Source organism: Echinops telfairi, unplaced genomic scaffold (genome assembly GCF_000313985.2).
Source record: "Echinops telfairi isolate 266 unplaced genomic scaffold, ASM31398v2 ScPeMD7_7473;HRSCAF=8511, whole genome shotgun sequence".
Taxonomy (NCBI): Eukaryota; Metazoa; Chordata; class Mammalia; order Afrosoricida; family Tenrecidae; genus Echinops; species Echinops telfairi.
This window is the reverse complement of record NW_022111377.1, coordinates 10,749,794-10,761,725: the sequence shown is the minus strand read 5'-3', so window position 1 is coordinate 10,761,725 and position 11,932 is coordinate 10,749,794. Positions and strand designations below refer to the sequence as shown.

At 42.7% G+C, this 11,932-nt stretch overlaps 1 protein-coding gene across 1 annotated transcript in view; it reads left to right on the top strand.

The window, feature by feature from the left end:
* Positions 1-441: 441 nt before the first annotated feature.
* C1QL3 (complement C1q like 3) overlaps positions 442-11,932 on the top strand; it is a 32,906-nt gene continuing 21,415 nt past the window's right edge. Inside the window, exon 1 of the mRNA XM_004712637.3 lies at positions 442-447. Coding sequence (XP_004712694.1) covers positions 442-447 — 6 coding nt within the window. The remainder of the gene's footprint in view (positions 448-11,932) is intronic.

Here is an 11,932-nt window from a genome sequence, read left to right as displayed (position 1 = left end):
CATCTTCCTTTGTGCTGGGGAGGTTTGGGGGAGGGGGAGGGGATGTGCCTCTACCTCTCAATTATATTAGGATTCCTGCCATTTCCTCCCCTTCTTCCCCCTTACTTCCGTCTAGCTAAATTGACTCACTGGCAACCAACAGCAATGAAGTCAACGTAGATGTAATGTCATTTGGGAATAGGGTTTTTGTTATGTTAATGAGATCATATCTGCATAGGGTGTGCTCTCAATCTGGCTGTTTCAGAGTTATAATCAAATGCAAGCTCACAGTAACCCAGTCGACTCTGGCACGTAAGGAGCGAGGAAAGCATAAACACAGAGTCCAGGAAGCACACAGGGAGAGGAAACTGTAAATCTAAAAACTCCACGCATGGCTGGGTCTGGGGCCTGGATTATGCACCCTCATTGGCACTGTGGGTTAGGCATTGAACTGCCGTCACGATGAAGGTGAGGCCGTTTGTTTCCATAAGTAGTTACACTCTCAGAACCCCTGCGTGGGGCTGCTATGAGTTTGAGTGGACTTGATGGCAGTGGGTTGGGTTTTGTTCTGTTTTTCTGGTTTGCAACCTAAAAGAGGTAAGAAAGACCTCCCCTTCGTTCTGACTTTTGTGATTTCGCATTGAGAAACTAACATTCTGCTCTTTAAAAGCATACATCGGTAGTATTTGTGTTGGAGTCGCACTAGGAAACTGAGACAACAGGCATCGGTTTGCACTAACCCTCATATTGCATACGTTTACACAATATACATACAAGAGTCAGAACAGGCTGACATGAGTCTTTTGGTCCCAAAAGAAGTAATCTCAGCAGTATCTCACTCATCTCTGGTCCATTGGAGCCAAGGAGAAAGGGGCAAAAACTCAAGGTTCAAATTCACTTACTTCCACCTGTGTGCTATGTACATTGTGGAGAAGAAAAGAAAGGGGAGGGAAGGGAAAGAGGGGGGAATGAGAACATGCACAAGAAAGGGGAATTGCTGAGAGCAGGACCAGAATTCCCTTGGCTCCACAGAAGAAATATATTATTGTCCACAGACCTTAAGCTGCTAATTTGGTCATTTATTCATTATAGATCTGCTGAGTTGTTACTGGAACAACAAGAGCCCCAGTGGTGCAATGATCAAGTACTTGGCTGCAAACCAAAAGGTTGATAGTTCAAACCTACTCAATGGCTCCACAGGAGAAAATACCCAGTCATCTATTTCTCCAAAGATGACAGCCTAAGCAGCCCTGTGGCTGTTGTTCTTTGTCACGCGGGGTCACGATGAGTGAGAATCAATGGTGGCACCTAACAACAGAACAGGAACTCTAAAGGGTCAGGGCTGTAGAAATGAGGAAGCTAGAGATCTAGCTAGGAAAGAAGATATGCATGTATGGAATTGCTAGAAAGCATAAATGGGAATGAGTTAATAACATTCTCATTGATTTGAGCTATATGCAAGATACTTTGGGCACTAAAGAATGAGGGTACAAGTCACTAATACCTACCCACTCCCTTTTCGTCCCCTCAAATTCTAAACCAATTGAGAATTAAGATTAAGCATACGGGGACCACTATCTTTTTATGGAGAATCAATACTAGGTTGAAGATGAAGTTTTTCTTTGCAGGCAAGTGGGCCTCCTGTACTAAACCCTAGAATTAGGCAGATGAGGGAGCCACCTTAGTCCTGGAAGTAACATCCTTGTTCTTTGAGGATGAGAGTATACCTGAATCCGCAAGGGTATTTTAATTTCCTTATATGCATGTGAAAGTTGGACATTAAATGAGTAAGGAAGACTGAAGACTTGAATTATGGTGCTGGTGAAGAATGTTGTAAGTACCATGGGTTACCAAAGACAAACAGATCTGTCTGGGAAAGAAGTCTAGCCAGAATGTTCCTTAAAAGCCAGCATGGTCAGACTTTGCCTCACATACTTTGGACACCTAATCAAGAAAAACCAGTCTATGGAAAAGGACATCATGCTTGGAAAACTAGAAAGGCAGTGAAAAGGAGGAAGACCCTCAATGAAATGGATTGACACAGTGGCTGCAACAATGAGCTCAAACTTAACAACAAGTGTGAGGGTGACACGGGGAGCAGGCAGTGTTGCGTTGCGTCGTACATGGGGTCTCTGTGTATCAGAAATGAACTGACAGCACCTAATGACAACAGAGGGAGCTAGAAAAACATGTAACGCTCCACGAGGGAGATAGGCGAGGAGAAAACCAAGGGTCTAGCCTTAGGAGTTTGACTTGCTGATGAGTGAAAAGGGAAATAACCTTCCTCCCACTCTAACACAAAACAAAAAACAACCAGGTAGTGATAGAGAACATCATAAAGATAAATAGAGCAGGGCTACAGGAGCTAGACAAGGGCGGCACAATTCAAGACAGGATGGACAGGGAAGATATTTCCAGGGAAGTAACATTTGATTATACGTGTGTTTTCCTAAGCAATAGCAAACACCTTGAGTGTTTGAAAGCATTCCAGAGTTGGAGTCCAGGAAGGCATTCCAGATAGGGTGACATGAGCAGGGATGAGATGAGACATGCGGTGGTAAGTGAGGAAATAGATGTCGGGAGAACTATAGGTGTTTGGGGCGGGGAGGGGGTTGCTGTATTTTGTTTTAGCAATAGATCTTGATCGACATTATGTCTGCAGGGTGAACTTAGGTAACTTCACAGTGACCTGTGTGAAGTCAGGGATTTGAGGTTTATCTCAAGGCACCAGGTCTGAGAGTCCTTAGGAAGCACCATGGACCTGGTCTCTTGGAGAGGAGAAAATAAACTGGCTATGTAGAACAAACTGGGACAAGCTGGAGGCCAGGAGATCATGCAGGATGCTACTGTCAGAATTATGACACGTGGTGATAAAGTCTTGGCTTTAGATAGCATTTGGAGGAAGAAGTATTCAACATTAGAGATCATTTCAAAGGAAGACATAGCTGAGTCAAAATCAACATTCAAGTCTCTTAGTTACACGAAATAAGTCATACTCATTATCCTCCCTAGGAATGGTAGCCTAGAGTAAAACTATGCCCATGTCTATTGTTCATCTGATGGTATAATTAGAATGCATGAGGTGCAGCCAAGCCTGGGTTGGAATGCTGAGCAGGTCTCCAGTCTTGGGGGATGGCAAGTTCCTGGACATGCCAGTGATTGGAATTTTCATCACTCCTTGTCTCTCAGGCATACCCTAACTAAACCACTCTACTCTGATGCCCACTTCTCGGCATCCCAGGGTACCCAGGAAACTTCCTGAGATTTTGCTCACTGCCAAAGTGCAAACTCATTGCTTTAATTTAAGGCCATTTTCTTGACATTGTTCCTTTAGTGAAGACAAAGGATTCCTATCAGCCTCACCACACAGCACTATCCAATGGTCTAGCCACTAGCCACTTGTGGCGATTTCAATTTAAAATCAATTAAAATAAAAACGGAATTCTTGTTTTTCTGTTGTATTAACCACTCAGCAATACTCAAGAGCCAGATGTAGCTTATTGGACAGCACATATATAAAAAAGCCCATCATTGAAGAAAGTTTTATGGGATATTGCTAGTATAGAGGATACCTTAAATCTCCCTTATAGTGCTAACCTGGTTGTTACTTGTTAAGGTTCTTTTGGTGGTTAAAAAAATTTTTTTAAACTCACTCTATGTAGAGAATAAATATGAAAATAAACAATGCTTGGAATAGGAAGGTTGTGGTAGACCTCTTGGGAAGATATAAAATATCCCACAGGACAGAATAACTGGTTACAGAACTAAGGGCAGCTCAAAGGACATTCACAGAAGGTGTCTGTAGGCCGCTCCTCTGTGGAACTGCCAAAACATACACACACCACCACCACCACCACAAACAACTCACTTGTCATTAAATCCGTTCTAACTCAAGGCAACCCCCGAGTCGAACTGTGCGCCATGAGGTTTTCGATGCCTTTGAACTTTCAGGGAGCCCTGATGATGTTGTTTAGCTGAAAGGGTGTTTCAAATCCACCAACCACTCCAATGGCGTAAGACGAGGCTATCTGCTCACATTAAGATTTACAGTCGCGGGAACCCTACATTGGGTCGTTATGAGCTGGACTCACATGAATGGCAGTGGGTTTGGATTTTGGGTGATCTTTCAGAAGATTGTCAGTCCTTTCTTCTCTGAGAAGCCTCTGGGTGGATTTGAGCAAACAACCTTTTAGTAAGCAGCCCAGTGCTTACTGGTTTATTGTGCCCAGGGACTTGGAACAGCTGCTGGTCCCAGTTACCGGATCTCTTTCTTCCAAGCCAAGAATGGGGATCAGCTTGGCTCATTTGGGACTAAATGTGGTTGGTGAAGAGATGGAAGTGGGCCCTAAGGGACAAAAATGTGAACAGGTTGTCTATCCCAGTGTCTCTCCAGTGTTCCCAGAGAGCAGGGAGACCCTTCAGGGCAGGAGAGGGGCAGGGAGGGAAATTCCACCTCATTAGGGGCCAATTTCTCTGGATGTAGGTTTTTCTTAGCAGTTGATCCTGAACTTTTTATTGTTGAGCAACTTTTATAAGTTTCTCTCTACTTCTACTTGGGCACAAGCACCGAAATGATGTTTCTCTTCACCTATCTCAACAATTATTGAAAAGTTACTTGGTGTGCAGGTGCTGGTGTATATGCAATGGGAGGTAGGAAATGGAATAAGATGGGCTTTGTTAAGAAAAGGGTCTACAAAAAAAAAAAGAAATAAAGAAAAGGATCTACAGGTATCAGGCATCTAAGACCCAGAACAAAATCATACCCAATGTGAATGGAGGCAGGGTGGGGGTGGGGAAAGCGTGGAGTGGAGACCCAAAGCCCATCTGCAGACAACTGGACATCCCCTCACAGAAAGGTCACAAGGAAGAGATGAGCCAGTCAGGGTGCAGTATAGCACCGATGAAACACACAACTTTCCCCTAGTTCTTTAATGCTTCCTTCCCTCCACAATCATGACCTTAATTCTACCTTACAAATTGGATTAGACCAGAACATGCACACTGCTACAGTTAAGAGCCTGCAACACAGGGAATCCAGGTTAGATAAATCCCTCAGGACCAACAATGAGAGTAGAGATACCAGGAGGATAAGGGGAAGGTAGTGGGTGTGGAGGAGGAATCTATCACAAGGATCAACATATAACCCCCTCCCAGGGGGACGAACAACAGAAAAGCGGGGTGAAGGGCGACAGAGGACGATGTAAGATATGAAAATAATAATCTATAATTTATCAAGGGTTCATGAGGGAGGGTGATCTGGGGAGGGAGAGGGGGAAAATGAGGAGCTGATATCAAGGACTCAAGTAGAAAGAAAATCCTTTGAAAATGATGATGGCAGCATACGTGCAAATGTGCTTGACACAAAGGATGAATGTATGGATTGTGATAAGAGATGTAAGAACCTCCAAAAAAAGTATTTAATAAATAAATAAACAAAAAAGAAAAGGATCTAATCCCGTAATACAAAATCACTCTATAACTTGGATAATTTGAAAGTTGAAAGGTGATTTCAGTGAGATTCTTCGCCCCTCACTTTAACAGTCTCTCTGGCTATAATTACTCTGCGTCATCATTATTAAGCACTAAACAAAACAAATGAGTTAACAGCCTTCAAACCTAAGGCTTTTCCTTCTAAAGTAGCCTTTTATTTATTTTCTCCAGGATCAGTGATTATGACACCTTGGCATCATCTAAAATTTTACTAGTGAGAAAGAAAATAAAAATCCCTGTGCTATTTTGCTTTCACAAATAGTTCATCTAAAAAGAGTTTTTCAACTTCAGTCTTGTCCATGGTTTCTTAAGTCATCCCTGGGACAGCCTCTAATCTAAACACCCGGCTCTCTGATTGTAGCTCACTTCCTCAAAAAGAGTCAGATCCCATTCAAATAACGCCATCCTTCATCAAGAGGCCACTTCATGGCAGGGAATGGTTTAGATTAAGCACTCTCCTACATTAAATTAAAAAATATATTATACAAATGAATCATTAAAATAATCACATTTGTGGTTGAAAAATTAAACCAGTAATGATTAAAAAAATTAATAATCAAGAAACAAAGGGAGGAGTATATTGAGTGGGTGACGGGGGAGGGGGGGAGGAATGGATGAATCTTCTGTCCAACAAAACAGGAGAGATTTTAATTTGGAGTTGCCCCCCTCCCAGCAATTCCTTCAGAGTGCACATCCATCAAGTTGCTGATTAATCTGAAGGACCACGGGTCATCATGCCACCAGGGGGCTGTTTAAGGATAACCATGGATTAGGAGTTAGGAAAACTCAGGTGACAGTGTGACGAATCTTCAGTTGCTCTCATTCTTCTGTTTGATGATTCCTAATTGCACCGACAGTGTCCCCGTCATCTCAAAACGATTCAAATTCTTCAGATATAAGCTCATATTGCTACAAAATCTTTCCATGACAATGACTACATTTAAGCACAGAGCCTAAATGTGCTGCCACATTCAAAATTTGAGTTCTTTTCTCAGATAAGCTGGTATGGAAAGCTGTCAAAGACAGCACAGCCACAAATCATTTTCATCTCTTGGTTAGATTCTCCCTTACTGGTTTAAACTGCCTTTATCTATTCTCGCATTTTTTATCTCTCTAGCTCCCTTCCCTTGTGGATGGTCTAAGAGTATGCACCTCTCCCCTTTGTGTTATGGACTGATGATTACTTTGTTAGGAACAGCGTGTCTCTTCTCTTCAGCTCATTTGACTGGCATCACCATGCACTGCGCCCATTTCAGGTTTATCTCCATATCACAGCACATATTTCTGTAGCTGTGGGAGATCTAACAGGAGGTGACATGCGTGAAAACATGTACTCTTTTGCCTGTTCAAAAGTCTTCCAGGAATGCCCTGGCTGTCTCAGAAGTACTGTGACATCTGGACTTCGCATATTCTGAGTCCAGATCGAATGACTTCCTATAGGATACATTAACGTGGTTGACTTGCTGACTCGCTGGCCGCTAGCTCTAAGGTCAGCTGTAAGGTCGGAATTGACTTGATGGCCATGTGTGGGTAACTCGGTGGGGTAGACACGGGCCTTGCTCACCACAAGGCAGGCAGTTCAAACCTCCCATTCCCTTTTGGGAGGAAAGCAGAGGCTGTCTGCTCTTGTACAGATTCGCAGTCTCAGAAACCCTGTTGAGGTTGCGATAAATTGGAACCGACTTGCTGGCTGTGAATTTGATGTAAGCTAAAGACATGTCTTCTGGGTTGAAACAAATGCTATAATTAAACTTGTTCTAGTTTTTAATCTGGTCTACTTTCTTTTCAGTTGAGGTTTTTCTCTGTTTTGCTTGGTGACTGTTTTATGTTTTTCTGTATATGAGATTCAGGATAGGTAAACCTACAGAGACGGTAACTGGATTGAACATTTCTGGGGGGTATGGAAGGTGAGGGGAGGGGATGGGGAGCTAATAATGAGCACAAGAGAGAGGAAAATGTTCTAAAATTGATTGTGGTAATGATTGTACTACTCTTCTAGATATGATTGCACTATTAAATTGTATGATATATGCATATATACCAATAAAACTGTTTAAAAAGGAAGCACCCAGATAAATGGTGTGAGGTAAAAGGGCTTATATTTACAGTAGGTAGATCATTTTTATCATTTTATTAGCAGCTCTTACAAATAGGATAACATTCCATAGTTCAATCACACCAAGTAGCATTGTACAATTGCCACCACAATCAATTTCAAAACCTTTTCTTTCTTCTTGAACTCTTTGATATCAGCGCCTCTTTATCCCCACCCACCCCAGGAACACTTATTTTTATTTATCTTTCTGCCACACCTTACACCATCCAATAGATCCATTTTGTGCAATTCTGTTGTTTACTCCCCTGACTGGGGTTATACAGTCATCAGTGCTATTAGTGCCCCCCTCTCCCCCCAACTTCCCACTTCCCATTCCCTCAGGGAACCATTACTCCTGTTTCTGAAGAGTTATCTATTTCAGCTTTCACGTATCCAACGATCTTAAGTAAAGCAAGTCTAACATGATTAATGACGTAAAACAAATAAAAAGCATAATAGTGAGGGGGGGAAATATTAAAGAACCAGAGGATAGTTATGTGCTTCATCAGTGCCCTACTGCACCCTGGATTGAACATCCCTTCCATGTGGCCCTTCTGAGAGGGCCTGTCCAATCAGCTTGCAGGTGGGTTTTGCGTCTCCACTACATCCACACCCCTTCACATCGATTTGGTTGCTTGGTTTTGAACTTCTGATACTTTTTCCAGTCAACACCTCATGCTCACATATGCTTCTTCCATGTGAGCTTTGTTGCTTCTGTGATAGATGGCCACTTGTTCTTTTAATAGCCAGGCCCCATCAGTTAACTTCACCACATTTTCTTGTGTCCTCCTTTTGTCTTCAATGGTCATGTCAGGAAGGTATCATACAATGCCCCATTCTTGGAACAAACCACTCTTGTACTGGGGTGAGATTTAAATAGAGGCCCCAAATCCATCTGCTTCCTTGTTGCATTGCATTTAGATACATAAACAAATATACCTATATTTAAATAATTATATATGTATATATACATGTATATATACCTACACATATGTATATTTTTCTTTCATCTTCTTTCTTTCCTCCTGCCCCACTATCATGTTCACCCATCATTCACCTCTCAGGAAATCCTTTCAAATACAATTCTATTGTTCAGGCACGACTGGAAAAGCTATATTCTCCTTTCCATCCATTTTAGAACACTTACTATTCCCCTGTACTGGTCTTTACTGGTTCACCACTCCCCTCTTTCTGCGTCCTCCCCTCCCATACCCCCCTAGGAACTGCTGGTCCTGTGGCTGTCTCTGTAGGGTTACCTATCCTCCCTATCTTGTATAGATACACACACACACACACACACACAAACACATGAGAGAGAGAGAGAGAGAGAGAGAGGGAAAACATACAAGTAGTCACAAGTCTATTAGGGATCCTGACACAGAGCAGATGAATATCACTCTGTTAAATAGAGAGAAGGATGTGTTATAATCCATTAGTCCAGTCCCTTTTCTTTCAGGGCTCTATATCCCAGGTCCCGCTTACCTAGCAACACTACGCCCTTTTGTTCTTCAGCATTCGTGTCTGAAAGTCACACCTCCTAAAAGTCCCCATTGCTATTCCTGCAGTCAGGGATGGAGTGGTCTAGTGCCCCGCCTTCCCTCCACCCCCTTCCACCTTCAGACTTTCAGTGTGGTGCCCTTGTGCATAACCCCCAACCAGTTCACATGGGGTGCCAAGTGGTGTCCCCTGAGTGAACAGTCTATAATCGGGATTCCTCGGGGATTTCGTGGCTTTGCTCCCACGGGTCTGTGGCACGCCCCTCTTGGCTTGCCCCCAAGTGGGCGGGTCAGGCCAGCCATTCACCCTGAGCTGCATCCTCAGGGTAGTCCTCCGTAGCACTGTCATCTAGGGAGAAGACAGCACGTCTGGAGCTAAGGTTGCCCTGCAGTCATTTCTGGGAAGGAGCTGCTCTGAGCAGGACCATTGTTCTCAAGGATTGGCATACTGAAAGGAGGTCTACTCTTGCTCTCCCTTTCCTGTGAAGAAATAAATAATATCTTCCCCTTGGGTGACTTAGTGCCCTGATACCCCAATGCTGTCTTTTTTATTCCCCTACTCCTCTGTGGGCCTTAAAGGCATACGAGGGGCCGGGGGTGCCTTTCAGCACAGGTGCTTTTAGACATTATTGGTTTAGTTCATGCCAGAGTATCTGGTCCTCTGCCTGGGGATTGTGTGTTGTATGAATTTTCCTTATGCCTATTCTGCAGTTTAAACTTACCTCAGTGGACTCATGTTGTACTTGACCTTTGGGCTTGGCTAACTTCACTCAGCATAATATCGTCCAACTCTTTTCTTGAGATAAGGTGTTTTATTGTTTCATCACTATTTTTTTTCAGGGAGGCATAGTATTCCATTGTGCATATACACCACTTATTTTAATCCTTCTGTCTACTGATGGAAATTTAGGCTGTTTCCAATTTCTTGCAACTGTGAACTGCATAGCAACGAAAAGCAAAGAGCAGATGTCTGGTCCTGGTTTGTTTCCTATTTCTTCTGGGTAAATGCCGAGTAGTGGAATTGCTGGGTTGTATGGTAACTTGATTTCCAACTCTTTTAGGGATTGCCAAATCACTTTGTACAGAGGTTGTAATATCCCCAAGACCACCAGCAGTGAATGACAGTCCCTATCTCACCACACCCCCGCCGATATTTGTTGCTTTTGTTTTTTTGAATTGGGCTATCATTGTGGGTCTTAGGTGGTATCTCATAGGTGTTTTGAATTGTATTTCCCCGATGGCTAATGATCGGGAACATTTTCTCAGTGGTCATTGCATTTATTGGTTTATGGATCATTTGCATTTCCTCCTTTGTGAATTTTCTGTTTAAGTCTTTTGCCCACCTCCTCCTCAGTGAGCTATTTGTTTGTTTTCTATAAGCTTTCAGGATTCTGTAGATTTTAGCAATACGTCCTTTAATATATCATTACTAAATATCTTTATCCAGTCTGTAGGCTCTCATATTACTCTCTTAATGAATTCTTTTGATGTATACAGTGCTTTATCTCTGGCCTGTCCCACGGGTCTATTCTATCTTCCTCTGGGTGTGGATCCTTCCTTATTTCTGAGAGCCCACGGACTCTCTGCGCTCAGGTTCTTAGCTTTGTCCTAGTTTTCTCATGGATGATCCTGATAATTTTGGGCTTTACCTGGAGGTCTGCGATTCATCTTGAATTTGTCCTTGTGAACGGAGTGCGGTAAGGGCCTTGTTTCATTCTTCTGCAAGTTGCTATCCAGTTTTTCCAGCACCATTTGTTAAAAAGGGCATCTGCTTCCAGTTTTGGGGGCCCTTATTAAGGAGATCAATATTTAAGGAACCCTTGTGGTATAATGGGTAAGTACTTGAATCTTTACCAAGCGGCTGGAAGATTTGAACCTACTTAGATGCTTCTAGGGAGAAAGGCTTGGGGATACGCTCCCCAAAAGAATGCAGCCTAGGGCACCCTAGGGGACAGTTCCACTCCGTTAGTGGGGTTGCTATGAGAAAAAAATCTGCTCAGCTGCACAACAAACCGGTGTTTGCAAATCCCAGGTATGCATACAGTTGTTCACTTGTTTATATGAGTACTTATGGTATTTTGATCATGGTTATCAAATAATATATGCCATCATTTTCGTTTTCAAAATTGGAGATGTTAGTGTGACTTCTTTAACTTCCATATTTGCTCAAGATTGTGTTTTGATGTTTTCATATTACAAGTAGTGACACTTTTATATCTGTAGTAATTCACAGGTCAAAACATTGTAGGCATGACTTGGGAACAAATCTACCAAATGGTTGCACATTTTTTATTCTGTAGCGAGTCACATTTGACTGATCTTTTCAGATGACAAACTAAAAAGAAACAGAAATCTGGAATTTATTTGCATGTATTCTAGCTGCTGAGCTTTTATCACTCCAGTGGTAGCATTTATTGCACTTTTGATTTGCATTTGTAGAAATGAGCCGTCATTCCTTCTGGTTTAAATTGTTACTCTCTCCTCTTCAATGTCTCACATCTATTCTGCTCTAGATAACGGTTTGTTTTCTGGGGTTGTGTCTGCCTTGTTATTCCAAGCATCAGCTTTCTCTGAATGGATTTTGGGATGTGGTAGGGCATGGTGTCTTAGCTTTCTGGTGCTACTGTAACATCAATGTGAGTGGCTTTGCATAACAAAAATTGGTTTTCTTACAGTGCTGGAGGCTGAAAGTTCAAATCAGAGTCTTGGCCACATTCATTCCATTCCATTCCTGGGGCTTTGAGTGTTCCTGGCTTCCTTGCTTTGTCGACAATTCTCAGATGGCTTCTCTCTTCCTGAGTGGGGGCTGTGTATCTAACCTGCTTGTTCTGTAATTCAGAAACAATTAGATTCAAAGTCCACCCAACGCTCT